General features: G+C 38.4%; 1 protein-coding gene across 4 annotated transcripts; it reads right to left on the bottom strand.

Annotated features, from left to right (window-relative positions):
* Window positions 1-1,338: 1,338 nt before the first annotated feature.
* On the bottom strand, window positions 1,339-17,168 carry LOC121642026 (DENN domain-containing protein 3-like). Of its 4 annotated transcripts, none has more exons than XM_041988488.1 (28): window positions 17,069-17,168; window positions 14,023-14,176; window positions 12,744-12,933; window positions 12,501-12,587; window positions 12,097-12,212; window positions 11,728-11,861; window positions 11,465-11,576; window positions 11,155-11,274; window positions 10,975-11,073; window positions 10,475-10,594; window positions 10,163-10,278; window positions 9,886-10,041; window positions 9,698-9,794; window positions 9,504-9,601; window positions 9,027-9,214; window positions 8,064-8,223; window positions 7,696-7,891; window positions 7,403-7,571; window positions 5,647-5,906; window positions 5,395-5,565; window positions 4,804-4,933; window positions 4,472-4,579; window positions 3,835-3,974; window positions 3,056-3,216; window positions 2,797-2,933; window positions 2,417-2,535; window positions 1,991-2,128; window positions 1,339-1,725 (listed from the first exon to the last, which is right to left on the bottom strand). In XM_041988488.1, the coding sequence occupies exons 2-28, from the start codon at window positions 14,104-14,106 to the stop codon at window positions 1,507-1,509; spliced, it is 3,825 nt and encodes a 1,274-aa protein (XP_041844422.1). In that variant the 5' UTR covers window positions 14,107-14,176; window positions 17,069-17,168; the 3' UTR covers window positions 1,339-1,506. The 4 variants fall into 4 exon arrangements, with proteins under 4 accessions (XP_041844422.1, XP_041844424.1, XP_041844425.1 ...); XM_041988490.1 differs by having other exon boundaries at window positions 14,023-14,171; window positions 17,069-17,147; XM_041988491.1 differs by lacking the exon at window positions 17,069-17,168 and adding an exon at window positions 16,437-16,482 and having other exon boundaries at window positions 10,484-10,594.
* Window positions 17,169-17,402: the final 234 nt, after the last annotated feature.

Here is a 17,402-nt window from a genome sequence, read left to right as displayed (position 1 = left end):
ACTGAATTAAGACATCAAAAAGTTGGATATATTTTATTAACTATTTTGAACTGCATCCCCTTTGCATTCGCATTAAATAATTTGATCTCTTGTAAAGTCTCTTGAAGAATGTAGTTTCTTCTAACTGGGCTTGGGAAACTTTCTTTAAAGAGGAAAATCCTCAGAATTTTACATTTATCATCACAAAACTTTATTCCTTCTATCTGTAATGAGCTCAGTACTGGAGTTGTGTTTGAATACAGAACATTTTCTTTAACAAGAGTTCAGAATAGCTTGGAATTGACTTCAAAATTTTTTTAAATATTTTTTGAGACAATCTAAATGATACTTAATACAAAACCTTTCATGATCTAAGAAATTCCCTCCTGGTCCATCAAACGATTGACTGACCAGATGCCTTTTGAAAACCGCTCTTTTTCAAACACTGATTTGCAGGTGAGCAGGATGCATCTGTTGTTCCATATGTGTGGTGTAAAATTGTGTTTGCATCTTAATTTCCAGTATACTAACACTTGCTCATGAAACACAGAGTTTAACTGAAGTCACAATGTGAAAGAAAATCAATTCCTCCCATTTTTAAAAAAAAAAAAAAAATGAGTTTGGGGATTGTGACTTTAGCCATTTCAAATTTAAGACTCCATTCACTATATCACATACAGTAGCTCATAGTTTCATATCTTTAGATGTGACCCATAACCTCAACCTATAAAGTAGTTGTGTGTGTTTTATTGAAGAGTTGTTAAATACTTTGCATTTGATGTTTGCCAGACTATTATTAAGTTCGAGCTGGAAACTTTTGGGAACGCTGCACATGAGACTACAGCTTCTGAGGCCCTGAAGTGGTGAAACTGGTACATGAGAGATGGAAAGTGGAAAATTTGAATTAGTTCCTCATCAACGGCTGGCAGTTGATATTATTTCAAACAGAGACCCCGATGAATTTGACTGACCAACAATGGCAGAACTCATTACTTTCTATAAGGGAAGATGGACAAAGAGAAATGGGAGGAGTGCATCTTTACAGCAGAGACAAAAAGAAAGCATGTTTTACAAAGCGCTCTCACCATGTACATGTAAAATCAGGTAATCAGAAAATTATCAATGCTGATGACAAAATGATTGGCAGTTTATGGTATTTTAATACTTTACTGTTATTAATGCATTCAGAAATATAAACAGCACAAAAATAATTTTTTACTTGTGTATAAATGGTGATTCGCTTTTATAAATATTGGAAATGTTAATTTTTAACAATCATTTTTATTCTAGCTTGTCACTGTAAACCAACACTACAATCCTGCAACAAATAGACCATCCTTTTCATTTCAAATCTTTTTGTTTTCCTTTTTGTCAGCCTTGCTGTCTCCAGATATGATGATTTTCTTGTCACTATGGGAAAAACATTTATGTCTTCCATGTGTGCTTATTTATTCTTGTCTCTCCATTATCTTCTCCTTCTGCACTTTACTGACCTTTTTAGAATACATCTACTATTCTATCTGTTCTTTACTCCACTTTCCAGATGGCAATTTTGCCATCATGCTGTGCAGAGCCACTCAAGACGTAGCGATCCTCAGCAGAGCAGAGCGTCTGGATGCTGTCAGAATGGGCTTGCAGCTCCTTTGCCACCACGAGGTTCTCCAGATCCACCACCAACACCTGGCCTCTCAGCGGACCGTCACACTGCCCTCTGACGCCGCTCCGTCCACGGCAGCCCGCCCAGATCTGAGACAGCAAATCGTAGACAACGGAAATGAAAGATGAAAAGATGGATGAGTTGAATTACAAACAATTCAAAGCAGACAATGGAAGTACTGGATATTTCTGAACTGGTTTAACAAAAAAAAAAAAAAAAAAAAAAAAAGCATTAAGCATGGATCTTTCTGTCAAGTAAGTGTGGTGCAGCTCCAGAGAATATAGAAAATATTAATTATAAAAATAATTAGAACAATAAAAATACATCTATAGCCTGAAAGTTTTCATATCTTACCTGGTTTTTGACTCGAATCATGCATGTGATTCCTGAACTTCCTGGCAGGGAAATTTTTTTGAAAGGATGTTTGTGGTTGTTAATGTGCCAGAGACACAACTCCACCGAGTCTGAACAGCCCGTCCACAACTGCCCTCGCTGTAACACATAGCCGCAATTATTAGGTCTGCAGGTGTACTTTTAAAACATAAAAACACCAGGATAAATCTTAATGGCAGCCAAAAACCATAATGTGTGGGGTTGATTTTTCTTTTTCTTTTTTTTTTTTCTTGAGTGTTGTAGAAATATCAGTAAATCCTCAAAAATCTGAGTTTCAGTGGGTTTTTTGCTGCTGCCATGTGACAGTTAACATACAAAATTGAAAGATTTTCTTAAAACTATTGAATGGCTGTCTGACATCTTTGCTGAGAATTGCTGAAAAGTCACCTCTGGGATGACGATGAAGCAGCTGAAGCTACAGGGCATGCTCCGTATGTCATCGAGAAGTGTTATTCTCCTTTGTGGTACACCACTCTTTTTCAGTTCTACAATACTGTCGCCGCAACCTGTACAGACAAACATCGCTGATACAAAACATCAAAAGGGCCAACCTCTGGCTGGCCAAGTGCATTTGAAAGGTATGTCGACACTGTTGGCTTTAAATTGTATATCCTCAAACATAAGATCATGAAAATTACTGCAAATCTAAACTTAAAGAGAAAGAAAAGGAGCTGGAAAACATTCAAAGGATCTCAAAAAGATGCCAATTAATTAGATGAGCTAGATATAGTTTCATGTTAGGTTACACAAACTGACAGTGTACTCACAGCACCACAGGGTGCCATCATGGAGCTGTATGGACGAGAGACGCTCACAAGTGAGGTGTAACTGTCTCTTTACTTTAAGACTGGATGAGTCCCATTGTAGGATCGTCCCATCACAGCTGCAGGAGTATGTGTGCTGACTGGGAAACACAGAGGAGCCTGATTAAACAGTACTGCATGAGGTACATATACACATTCAAGCTCACCTTCGTGAGGCTGCTGTTACTGTTCAATTGTTAACTGCAGATAATCAGTTCTGGACCTGCTGTATTGATCCCTAGTGTCCACTATGAGCCCAGTCACTTCATGTCTGTGCTCGGTCAGCTGTTTGTTGCAGGACATGCTGTGAGTATCAATGATGTAAATGACAGAGTCCTGAGAACCAATCCACACCTGTTCCTGGACCAGCCCCATCATGCAGGTCTGCACAGAAGATTATGTGACAGCTTAGTTTCACCACCCTCAGAAAATTAAATGTGAGCGGAGTCAAAAAAACACATCATCCTGAGAGTATCAGTCATGTTTTTACACATCACACATCTCTAAGTACACAGCACAATCAGTCACCAACTGTGGCTGAGAAAGTGTTACAATTAATTTAATCTTTTATTATTCCACAAAATGCACTTTTTAACAAAACATAGTAGCTGAATTACAATGTCACATGACCAAGAGTAATGCGGCACTCAGCCAGTGGAAACACAGATTTACCAGCAATAATAAAATCAGTTAAATGCAAACAAGAGACATGGCAAACCAAGTCAATGACATGCACTTGCTGTCAGCAACACTGCAAACCTGGAGGCAGCCACGTTTTTATCCTCTTGCTTTGTGCTGTGAATGCACAAAGATCACCAATGATCAATTTCGAGTCTAAGATCCTATTTCCATGGTATATTAAATGCAGCAAAGTACATGCAACATTTCCTACATACTGTATGTAGGTACTCCTCAAGATCTATAATCCGATTCTGATGAGTTAAAATAGTGGATATCCCCTTGGTAACTTATCTTGGTAACATAGTACAACATGTCTCTCACCACTTGAGACTCTCCAACCTGAATGCAGTCGAGCAGAATTGACCAGCTAGCTGCATCAAATACAACCACTTTCCCCCCGCTGAGAGCCACCCACAGCTTTGGGTTCATCTCACCCTGTGAGTCGTTGGAGGTCAGCTGACCTGAAATGAGAGAGAAACAGATGAAGTTTGAGAGAGAAGAGAACACAGCTAGAGAGGAGGTGGTGAAGATCTTCCCCTTCTCGCTGGACAGGTTGAAACATGTAAATCAGATCAAACCAGAGCATAACACGGTCTAAACTGCCATTGTAACATGTTATTAGAAAAACTAATGTAAGTGGGCACCGTGTGACTTTCACAAAGTACAGCAGAAATACCACTATACCATTAAACAGAGATAATAAAACTTGTAGAACGGATGGGGCACATGGCAATTACTCTCATTGTATAATAAGATGGTTTGTCAAAACTGATTAGCATTAAATGCATCTCAGTCTTTGGCTCTGAACTGTAAAGAAGAAATCAAAGAAATTCGTGTAAGAAACTCTGCATTAAACATGTGGTTCAAAAGACAATGTGATAAAAAAAATCTTCACATGTTTGAATGTTTCGGACTAAATAATAAATACATAGAGAAATAAAACTGTTCCATCAGATACCTGGAGTATACAGCAGTACGTGTACTGTCTGAGGTTCTGCCAGGTGCAGAGACGGGTTGATCTTGTGCTTTAGAGTCTCGGAGGTAGTTTTAGGGACCATCATAGGAACTGATTAGAGGCACAACATATTCATTTAAAAACCAAGCTGTACAGGGGCATGACTGCAAACGTTTGACACACCTTTGGGTTTACAGAGGTCGTTTTGAGCATTTCCTGCATTTTGCTGCTATTCTGAAGACCAACATGTGTGAATTTGCAAAATATTAGAAATGTAGTTTTTAAATTAGCAAAGCAATGCCTTTTAATAGCAGAAGAAAGGCATCAGTCCAGACCTTCATGCTTGATTTTGTCAAAGTAAACCAGCTTTGATGCTGCAGAGATGGATCTCTGAGTCTGCAGGCAACCCACGACAGCATCCATTAACAAGACATTAGTCAGGGCCTGAGTCATGTACTGAGGGTCCTGAAGAGACAAAAGTAGATTAAAAACAAAAAACATTATACATATAATACATAATATCAGGCTTTTGACAGTTAGACCTCATTTTAAGAGCTGTAACATTTGGTGGTCACATCAGCATCTAACAGCAGACAAACCAGTTTAAGTAATAAAAAACGATTATATCCACTTTTAAAAGCGCAAAACCCCTACAAAACTAGTCCAAACTTTCAAGACAGAGTAAAAATCAGAAGAAATGAGTTTCTTCTTAAGTTTCCTGCCAAATCTCTTAACAGAAATAAAGCAAATGCTTGCTGGGTGTGCCAGTTATACAACAGCGCAGCATTGCTCATTTTACTCATACTACACGCTTTATGCTCCACGCTTTTTCAACCAGTTCTGAGATAAAAATTTGAGCCAAATAGTACTGCATCTCCTGAAGCCATGCTGTTCCAAAGGTGCCGAGTTTCTTGGTTGACTTGTACCTTGTGTTGGTCTGCCATCTTACGTCCAGCCCACATCTCCTTGACCACAAGGTTCCAGAGTTCAGTCTCCATCTTCAGGTTGGCTTCAAACACGTCAGGTCGGCTGGACGTCTGGATGCGAAGCGAGGGAATGCGAACAAGTAGAAAAGGAGCAGAGGCAATCTTGACATCCTGCAGATAGGTGGGTAGGAGGGATTTAATCAAACAGGAGTCCAGAAAGTACAAACAATTCAATAAAAGGTGACACTGAACCTGTATGTCTCTGAACTTGGTGATTTCCAGGAAGCCCGGTCGTCCCTCAGTGAGCAAAAACAGACGTTTCTGCGTCATGGCAATTTTACCCACACCATGGGAGGTCTTGACACAGGATGACAACTTGTACACACATTCGCTATTGTCAAGGTGGTTGATTACTTCAGAGGGAAGGTGGACATCTTGTGCTTCGGCCTCTGCTTCTTTCCAGAAGGTGTAGAAAACTCTGAAGAGTTCAGGGTCCACCTGCTTTAACTGGTCTGAGACACAGGGGAGGAGTTCATGTGTGCTCATAGCGAAAACAAGCAAGCACATGAATAAATAAAAAAACACAATAAAATGTACCCGACTTAACTTTGAATGTCCCCCAAACCAGTTCATTTACAGATTACATTAATCAGTTCTTCTGATTTAGAAGCAGTTATGGCAATAATATCAATAAAATCCAACTTTGCTTCCTGTGGTGTGACACTGAAGTTGACCTTCAGCCTTAAGAATTAATTATTCATGACTTTTTTTTTATTTTTTTATTTTTATTTTTAACATTTTAATATAGGGAAACTTGCAGAAGCAAGTTTAGTTTTTTCTTTAGGCATCACTGTGACATTTGTATCAAATTTAAAAGGAATGTCTTAAAGTAGGATAGGCTGGGATACTGCAGTTACAGCCAGCAATGGGACATATGGACATGTAAGGACAGACTGAACACCACTGGCAGTTGCTGGCACAGAAACATAAACCATACAAAAAATATCAGCAGAAAAATAGTCCAAGACCCAGTTCCCAAGAGCTTGTTTAGTTCCACATTTAGTCTCAGAATACTGTGGACTTCATGTATGAATCCATTAAGCAATTTAAATGGCCTGTTACTTCCAGCGTGTTGAACACTGTCACAGTTTTTTCTTCCATCTAGCTGTGCACGATTGCTTTCACACCAGATAAAAGCCAGAACAAGGACTGGTGGAAAAAAGAACTTTCTTCTAAAAATGGATCAAAGAATGGACTTAAAACTAAAAGTCTTGTTCTATGACCTTCAAACACATTACACACACTTGTTTTTCTTCTGGTTCTTCTTGATTTATAATGCCATTTCAAAGCAAGGTCATTTTTCTTTGACAAACCAATTAAACTTACTAACTGCTAATTTATAATACTTAATTTCACTGTGAAAATGACTGTAGTGCTCTATTTCTGATGAAGTAGATGACTGATTTAAACACCACTAAAATACTACTACTTTTCTTTTACCAGTCTAATAGTCTCATTTTCACACTCTGCTGGTAGACAAAATCAGCTGCATTTGGAGTGGTGGCAGGTTTAATATTTACTCTTTTTAAAGTGGAGTTTCTAGTAAACTTTGATGTGGATTCCTCAGGATGTGTAATACAGACAGAGCTCTTCTCTTACACAAAGCAAGATGTCATCTGACAGCTTCCACTCAGCCTGCTGTTGCAATTGATTTCAAATTCTATCATGTAATGGTGCTGGAGAGTGAATCCAATCTAATAAAAGGAGCTTGGGAAAAAGGCACCAACATGTACAAAAGACTTCTTGTGGATTTTGATGCAGATCCTGAATCGGTATCTTTAGCACTTTCTCTTTGACTACTTTGCTGGATGCACAACAATTTACAGACAGAGAACAGTATTGATTCAAGGTTGATAATATATGGTGTACACAGTTTATAAAAATAAAAAAATAATAATACAGAGGGGATCTTTGTTCTGCATATATCAGCCTTTCTGTCCCCTCTTACCATCAGTGAGAGCATCAAATAAACGATGTATGGTCGCCACATCTTTAACAATTCCGCACTCCTGAACGCAACGCACAAACTCATCCTGATGCAGACGATTTCTGGGAAGTTCGAACTTCTTGATATGATCATCAGTCTGGACCAGCGTCTTCTCATTATCGGTCTTTACCTAATGGATAAAGAAATGTATACCTCCATGACTGTACCATTTATTCACCAACAAATGTTGAACTTCCGCAGCATCAAACACAGCGGTCCAACCACAGGAGTAATCAATATTTGAGCTGACGGACCTTGAAGATGAGTCTTCTGAGTTCAGGTCGTCTTTGGACTTGCTGCCTCTCGTCTCGATGGAGAGTGTCCACAAGCCACGTGACCAAGTGTGTAGGGAAGATGGCGGTGTCGGTCTTGTAGAGATTCTGGAAATCACTCAAAGCGTCCAGCCGCCTTGAACACAGCGTGTTGATAAAACCACGCAAGTAGTAAAATCTACAGAGAGAAAAAAAAAAAACAGGTTTACCAGACTGAGATGGGTTTTGCATTAGAATATGCACCTCAAAATAATAAAGTTCTGACCAAGTCCATTCTGGAAAAGGTGGGAGAAAAGCTTAAGGTATAATAATAAAAAAAAAATGTTCTTAAAAGAAAATAATCACAATACCTGGCCAGCAGAGTGGAGCTCTCATTTTGGACAGCCAAAATAGTTTTGCCAAGCTGCTGAATGAGCTCACTGTAATAACTTTGGACCGAGTGGAAAGACAAAGAGACTGGGAAGTCTGGCAGTTTAAACACCTTTACGGGTTTCAGAGGCATTCTCAACGCTGGACAGAGAAAAAAATAATAATGCAGAATAAAAGATATGAGAACATATGAGCAGAATATATCTATATATAAAAGAAACAGAGCATGACATTTATTTTTCCAAGCCAGTTTGTCTATGTCAATGTGTCCTTATTATAATTTGAAGAACTGTGAGTATAGTAAAACAAATGAGCCAACACTATTAGAATAAATCAGGTACAGTCTGACAAAATGATGAATAATCATAAGCTCTGAGTGGCAGAAATATGTGAACCTTTGATATCAGCAGTGAAAATAAAAATTAAATTAGATTTAGGTGCATCCAATAAGTAGAACAAAACCTGGGCATGACTGGGTTTAGTTAAAGAGTCAGGAATCCAATGTGGTCTCCACAATATATAAAAAGAGACTTTAGAAAAGAGGTGTTAATATGCAAGCTGATGGTAACCTCTAGGTTAGTAAAGATGTCTCTTACACTGACTAATGTTGATGTTCATGAGTTCAATATGGTCTAGTTGCAAAGAGAAAGCGTTTGTTCTCCACAAAAAAAAAAAAAAAAAATTGCAAAAAATATCTGAAGAGAGAATTTCATGTGAGAAAACTCACTAACATCCTAAGTTAAAGCTGTCCTCTAGTTACTCAAACGTTTAGCAGCAATAACAGCATAAGGCCACACTAGACACTTTAAAGCAAAAATAGGTAAATAGGTAGGTAAAACTGGACATTTTAAGTATATAATTTTGGTCATTATTATGCACATCAGGCGTTGCTGTAAGTTAGTCATGTATTACGTTAGTCATTTTACATTTCTCTCTAGTTTTACCTGAGTCAGGCATCACAATCCTGGAGAAAAGTGGATTTCTTTGGAAACTGATAGTTTGATCATCTTCCAAGTTAGGGAGACTCATCCCCAGTCTTTTACTCAGCCTGTTTTCAGTGATGGAGCTTTGTCTCCGGGCTTGAATCTCCTGCATGGTGGGTCTGCGTGGTATCTCAAGCATAGCCTTCATTCTACACAACACATGAATGGAACTAAGTGCTGCAGAATTAAATTTTTCATAAGCTTGTTTTGTCTGTGAATGTTAACGTGTTCATGTTTTGACTGCACACGTCGCTATGTTTTCTAAATTATTTCAACAACTTTCTGTACTAGGTACTTGTGTTGAAGCTGTGGTGGGCCCTTAGGCTATAGGTTGTGGTGTGTTTGAATAATAAGTTGTTTGTAGCACTATATAGTCAATATCTAGATCATCTGATGACTGTATTAATTCAGCGAATCAGTAATATCAGTAATACTTACATCTCGGAACGAGTACTAAGTTCCATTCGGGCAAAGTTATCCATTTTCTTGTTGAGGCGATCCCTGAGAAAGGAGTGGAAGATGTGAGTCTCCAACACCTGCAACAAAGCCATGTTACAATTATAGATGAGCTCCCACCCAACATCTTTCATTTATAAACAGATGTCTAGCTAACCATTGAGGGTAGAGTTTACCTTTTTGTAAAAAAGTTGCTCAGCTGGCTCTCTGCTTTTTAAAAACTCTTCACTGTGAAAAACTCGATGTTCATAGTTCAGATGTCTGCCAACATCCCTGTTAAATGCACAAGCACAATTAATCTTACCAAAATATAACAATCTCTATTCAGGAAAACAAGCACACTTGTTCTCAGCACCCACAGAACCTGAAAATGCTGACAATAAGTTTCAGTGCAATCGTCTGGATATCATGATTGAGGCTGTGTTGCCATGCTCTTCTCTGTGCACGCTGCTCATTGATGTCAGTGCAGCTCGCACTGCGGCACTGATCCAAATCAAAATGTATCTGCAGTGACTGACACCTGCAAAACATATTGACAAGGTTCAGAGCAACATCTTTTGTCAAGTTTGACAAAAAAAAAAAAAAAAAAAAAAAAAAAACTTACAGCTCATGTACCTGCTAGGGTTATGATGGTACTGTACCTTTGTGCAAAGCTGTCTGCAGCAGCTGGAGGAATGTCGGGTAGATCAATAGTTTCAGAGAATGATGTGCAAATGCTTCCATTGTCAATATCAACTAAGATCAAATCATCAGTTTCCTGGGTGAAATAGTAAAAAGAAAAAACAGTAAAATTATTAAGCAGTAAGGAATTAAATATTACAATAATGACTTAATCATATATGAACTTTTAATTTTTTTTTTTTATTTTGTCTTTACAAATATGAAATGACCTCCAAAGATAAAAGCTCAGATATTCCTCTGATTCTTGAACTGAAACTTGAATTGAAACGTACAGCAGCAACCTCTGCAAAATGGTTGAGGTGACATCCCATAAGGAAGGCTGTTGGAGCCATCAGAAAGTCCAGCATACCTCTGGCCAAGACTGGAACATAAGGATGCTGCCATGACAGAGGCTTGAGGAAAAGATCAGGCGGGCATAAAACGACAAAATGAAGGTGAAGGACAGTGAAGGAATATGCAGGATTGGAAATCCTTTAATGAACCTATATAACTTTCGTACAGGAAAACTTGCTTTGACAAATGAGTAACTAGCTGTATTCTGCCACAACCTTCTTTTTCTACAACTTGCATCCCCAGGAAAACGTGTGTATTACTGCAGTTTTAATTTTTCTAAATGTTAAAATGTTGATTCCACAGGTTTGACTGCAAACAGCTTTTCAGCTAGCTGTTGAGGCTAATATGTGAAAAATGTTAATGGACTGTAGTAAAATATGGCGATTCATTCATCACAAATAAAGTCCTTAGTAGACTGACAGACAAATTTTGAACTAACCTGCAGAAAAATCAACAAGCTCTCTGCTATCAGGGTGAGTCTGGCCCAGTCAGCAGAAAACAGCACCACCCGCTGTTCCTGCAGGAGACAAGACAGCACCTGCAGAGATGGGCGCAGAAAAAAGGCGATACATGGCCCTTAATATGAGCAGACTACAATCACAAAACGTGTGTGTAATACCTGCAGTAGCTGCTGTGGCCTGAAGCAAAGGAAAGGCAGGTGGAGGTCTAAATCTATAGCTGGGTGGTCTTTGTCCTCTCTGGAGGGTAATATGATGGTCAGAGGACGTAATGTAAACATCTGGAAAACATAGTACAAAAAGACCAAACAAAATGAGAATGAAAACATAGATTTATAGAGCATTATTGAAAACGAAAGCAATGTGATGTGTTGGCTGCACAAGCTTCCTCTGTTTTACATCCTAAATCAAATAAAAAATTTAAATAAAAAGGCTTTTGATCTTAGTTTCACAGTCACACACTGCACACACCAAATGTAGTTGTCCAGGGGGAGGAACTGGTACAAGTGTCAGTTTGGTTGCAAATTCCTTCACTCTGTCCTCTATGTCTGACAACCGACACGTTCTCAGCTGGATTAAAAGACTAGCAAAAAAGAAAAACAGGAGTTGTAGGTATTCCATCTGCATTATTAGCCTGCTGATAAATGCATCAAAACATTAAAACATGAAAAAAACTGCCTACAAACAAGCAAAATTATTTGTCAAATACTTTAGTTCATTCGTTTGTTTCTCACCATGACAAGCAGTCTTTGAGAGCAGAGAAGTAAGGATATTTGGATATGACACAGAAACTGTAGGCAGAGAAAAGTTTAGAAAACTTAGAGGACCCAGCTCCATTCGGATAGACGGATGGATGGATGGCACCTTCCTGTGAAAACAGACAATCCAATAGTGACATGGTTTCATTTAAGGCTTTGTTACATTCACTCAAGATTAAGTAGAAGCCAAACTTTCTTAAGATACAAGCTAACTGGTTAAATCACGACCATTGCATCTGAAAAGTATTGTTATTTAGCATGAGCATTTTCAGCTATAGAGTTGGCTGGGATTGTTACATAAAGGATAAGTGCTGTGTGTGACACACTGCATGTGGAACCATGTACCAGTAATGGGCGGAAAAACTGCATCACTACTCCATGGGTCTTGTTCCCAAAGACATCAGTAAAAACCAGGAAGTGGAATTGCTCATTTTTCTGTTCACTGGTCACTTGCAGGCCACCTGATTGAAATAAATAAATATAAAATCTTTTTTTACACATATAAAACACAAGTACAAAATCAATGGTAAAAGTATTCTTTGAACATAGGTTATTCAAAAGAATCCAACTATACCTCATGCCTGTACATCAGACATATGGTTTAAAGATTATGTGTGTAAAGACAACTTTGACCCACTGGTGCTGTTACAAATTTCAAGGCACAGACAATAAAATTGGTGCTGGAGATTATCTCCTATCAGACAAGAGGTCCCAGTCCATCACAGAGACACAAACAACCTTTCAGTTACCAGGGAAGCAGAGCTGAGGCAAAGCCATAAAGTCGATGTCTTTTGGTACACTGACATCTTCATTCCCTTCTCTTCCCTCAGGAACACCTGCAAAAACAGAGATGGTAAAATAATATGATGCAAAATGACAAGACTGATTAAACAGAAACCTTGAGAAATGCAGCATTTCTGAGGCTCTTTAAATAGAAAACAAGACCTTTCAAATACCCAGAAAAGTTATATTTTGGTCTGCATGTACCAGACCTTGTTTGTGTGTTGCTGCAGCTGAAGATGGTTGTTCTCTCTTCTTCCTGAGAAAGGAACGCCGCCGCTTTCCTCGTGGCTTCAACACTTCACTCTCACTCTGTGGTCTGCTAAAGAATGGAGGTGCCAAAACATGAAGAACCTCTGGCTCCAACTGGAGAGGCTCTGGAGTTGCATTACTGTTAATGGCCTGAGTGGAAAACGGAATAGAGAAGCATACTAGATAGGATTCAATACGTTCAGTGCAACTTAAATATACATTCCACATTTTCTACATATATCTCACTGATAAGAAGGAAGACAGGAAACATTTAACACTGATTTTTTACTAAGGCATCGGGGCATTAATTCTTCTTCCCTTCCTTGCTTTTTCAAATCAGTTTGGTCTTAAGACCTTTTAAAAACTGGTTAATATTTGAGGTTGTCACTGATGTTAATCCTCCTAACTCTAACACATGTGTGCATACTCAAATTAATACAAAGCATGTTTGCTCAGTTCTGCCAGAGTGATTATAGCTCATTTCATCTGTGAGGAAATACATCCTTACTGACTAATGTCTCACATGGAGGCACTGAAACTGACTTAAGGACAAAAACACACCTGATTTTACCCATCTGTAAAACGACTGATAGTCCCTCCCCAACATATTATTAAAAACTGGAAGGACAGTGAGGAACCATTGTCTTTGAGAAAAAAAAAATGTTCACAAAAAAAAAAAAAAATCTGAATGATGGTGATCGGTGATCACTTAAATGTTTGGTGAAATCAAATAAAAAGACAACCAACATTAGAACTCAGGTCTATGTTTAATAGTGAAATAAGAGCATTTCTACATAAACAATGCAAGGAAAACTCAAGGAATTGGGACTGAACAGCTGTGTAACCATGAGAAAACCACTAATCAGTGAAGCTAACTGGAAAAAAGGCTTTAATTTGCTAGGGAGCATAAAGACTGGACTCTGGAGCAATAGAATGTGTGTGTTTGTGTGGGTGTGTGTGGTATGGGTTTCACAGTCAGAAAATGTGACAGCTTAAAATGTGCCACAGAGGTACTTGACCATAATTCAACAAGTTTTGCAGTCAAATTGTCTGAACCGTCTTGTTACTCATGCACTTTGCAAACATTGCAAATCATGACAAAATGTTTGCCTCCTGGTATCCAAAGCAAGACCATGAGACTGTAAATGTTAGTAACTAAAACTAGACTGGCACCGCTGTCTTATAATTTATAGCACATCAGTCCCTCATGAGGGTCACAAACATTTTGGAGGCAGACACCTGGTAGACTTCCTGGAGTTTGTCACTGGATGCTCCAACCACCACACAGGCTTCCAGGAGAGCAGGTGGCAGATAGTCCGTCATCACTGGAAGACGTCCAATATCCGGCCACAGAACTGATCCGGCTTGGATGTGCTGGCTCACAACCACTAAACTAAAAAAAACAAACAAACAAAAGAGTCAAAATTAATGACCCTAAAAGGGGAAGAGACAAAAATAAAAAAATAAATAACAATTTTCATATTACTTTGTATGTTAATTAGGAAGGCGTCTGTTTAATGTCCTTCATTTTCTATCAAATAAAGCCTTAACTCTTGACAGAAGGGTCGCTCCAGTTCATGTCTCTTAGCAGCTATTTTCATCAACATAGAAACTGCTGCTGAGATTTGGAAAAAACTCAAGTGCCAAACTCAAGGCTGGCCTGGACAGTTTTATTTTCCATTGCAGAATTAATCCCAGATAATCTGTATAGAAATGCTTTCTTGATACATTATACTTACAAGATGTTCCCAGGATTCGAATCTGGTTTTATTGGATTTTATTGCATCATAATTACGTTGTGTGATTAGAATTTGTTCCACATTTGTTCTTACAACAGCTGCATGCACTTGTTCTTGCATTTCTATCTGTGACTGCCTTCTTTCTCTACTCACCATGGCTGAAGTTAATCAGTAATAACCATAGACTATGCATAAGCATTTCTTTTTTTATATTACTAGTAAGGAGTCATAAATTCGGATTAGCTCAAAAACATCTGCAGACTCTCATTCAAAAAGTGTCAACTTCACTTAATTATGTTATTATTTCCAGCCGCACTAGACAATCAGGGTTATGTTAACTCCTGCCTTCACTCTATTACACTTTGTCTTGTCTTTTCCACATAGGAGCAAAGTTAAAGAAACAAAAGAATAAACACAAGAATTTCCCTAGGCATGTCCAGGTAATGCTTAAGTAATGGTAATGGTCAATGGTGGGTAATGAAGAGAGACCACAGTGTGTTGTATGTATTAAAATATCAGCATCTGATAGCAAGAAGTTAAAACACTACTTGGGGATGTGTCATCTTGAACACAAGGAAAAACCTGTTGATTACTTTAGAAATAAACAACTCACCTGTCTGATATAGAAGAGTTGTTTTACTAAAGCTGCATCCGTCTGAAAGCTCAACTCAAGTATTAGCAGAGTTTCCTGGTTTAGGTGAAATTTAGCTGAAATTCTCAATTCATCTCTGAATTTTGTACAAGCCTGATTCCTGAGGTTGCCCACGATGTGGCATCAAACTGTCATAATATATAGAAGCTTGTTTATGAAGCTCCAACGTAGAACTGCTGCAGAATTATATTCAAGACTTTAGGCCTCAGCCTTCTCTTTGAGAGGATTGGAAAGTACAGTTAATTACATTTTTCCTAAAACAATGTCTACATTTATGAATAAACACGCTGTGATATTGATTATTCTGCTGCAAAAAAAGGACAGAATATATTCTCATTTGTAGTTTATGGCCCCCATAAGGTTTCCATATATATCAACAGCATTAAACACGTGTAGGAAATGTGGGCGTGAAATAGGATGACTCATTTTTTTACACCATATCACTGGCTGTTGCATTCTATGTTCTTTCCTCTTTCTTTACAACTTAAGTCAGTGAGAAGTAAATGTCTGTTCTCAGAAAATTGGGCTCATGTGTGCAGAAGGGGACGCGTGCACAGAAAAGCACCAAGAACATTGCTTCGAAGTGGACTGCTACACATGCTACACGCTACCACCTTAAAACGCTTTAGCACATAATGCTTATATATGCAATTAAAGAAGACTATACTTACAATCCAGGCTACACAATATCAAGCAAATTTGCCATTTGGAAAAGGCCAGGCTTCAGTTCTTTGTCTTTTCACTTGGAGTTTTGTTTTGTTCATGTATTAAAATGACAACTTAACATCAAGTTTGGAGATAATCCACGATTCACAAACTAATATTTCCTTAAAAAAAACAAGCCATACACACAAACAAACTGCTTCTCCGTACACATGTCTGGTCAAAAGATGAAATATGATTATCGTGACACATAGTACAGTCATATGACAAGGGGAGGAAAAAAGGAGGGACACTTTCACATCAAACTACAACACAACTCTTGCCCAGTGAGAGGTTGTACCGAGCTACATCCCTAGATACTGTCACATCAGTTACATGAACATTGCGTTCTCAGACCTGAGATGCTTCCAGTGTGACTGGAATTCATCTCAGTCTAGCAAACACAGAAACTAGTGTGAAGGAAATATGGCAAACTGACACAGGCAAGCATTCAGAAATAGAAGCAAATGAAAGAGGTATCTGTCTTTTTTTAAGTTAAAGTTGGCAAACAGAAACAGACTTTTTTCTTTTTTTTTTTAAAGAGATAAATAACATCTGACCTGCAGAATCAATTAGCTGGAAAAAAATGCACATTCCCAGCCTTCCAGAAGAGTGCAAAGTAACTGCCACATGATGTGTCCTGGTTTACAAGTTCTTCTTTTGGTCAGCCTCTATGCCAGTATAGAAAACTCTACCAGGTGGGGTATTTTTCAAGTTCTTGTAAAGAGTTGACAAGTTCCTGAAAATTATTTTTATCTAGGGAAAATGAATATATTTTCCTTTCTCTTTTCTTACTTCATTCAGCAGCTTCGTGTGAATGATTAGACTAAATCTCACCTGACCAGCATACGCACTTTTTTTTTTCTTTGTCTATGTTTGTAATAGCAGATATTAACGTCTTTTTTTCTTTCTTTATAATTTTGTTTGTCATTTTTTTAAATATAAAAAAAATAGATCCAATAGTATTCTGTCTTTTGTGCACGAAAATAGATCATCTCTACTTTGCAGTTTAGCAAAATCGGTTTTGTTGCACTTGTGACACGTGACCGCGAGTCACACGCTGCACAGGTGAGGAGATGCTTCTCGCCGGTGCACGACACAAACTTTAAAGTAAAAACCTAAATTCTCACGAATTAGCTTACTAAACAAACTATAACTTTGCTAGACTGGTTTGAATTGTTCATGTTACTACCTTTTCGCTGACGCCTGCGGCTCCTTATCTCTTCCCCTTTACATTCATGGCGGCAGCACCAGAGCGTCCTTCCCTCTGAGAGAAGCTGCAGAAAGTTCCCATTTTCACCGGCTGACTGCTTCCTGTTTGTCTGCGTCCAACCTCAAACATGCGTACAGGCGTTCAGAGAAACTCAGCGCGGAATGACAGCGAATCATAAATATTCTATCAGAACTTATACCAAGGCGCGAGACGTTTATGAAGAAACCCCGTGAATGGAGGCGGGGAAATATTAAATATATAAGTATATAAACGCCCCTGGACAGGTTGCTTCTTTTTTGTTGTTGTGTTTTAA

This window comes from Melanotaenia boesemani, chromosome 6 (genome assembly GCF_017639745.1).
Source record: "Melanotaenia boesemani isolate fMelBoe1 chromosome 6, fMelBoe1.pri, whole genome shotgun sequence".
NCBI lineage: Eukaryota > Metazoa > Chordata > Actinopteri > Atheriniformes > Melanotaeniidae > Melanotaenia > Melanotaenia boesemani.
Note: the sequence above shows the minus strand (reverse complement) of the source record. Positions and strands in the feature narration are given on the sequence as shown.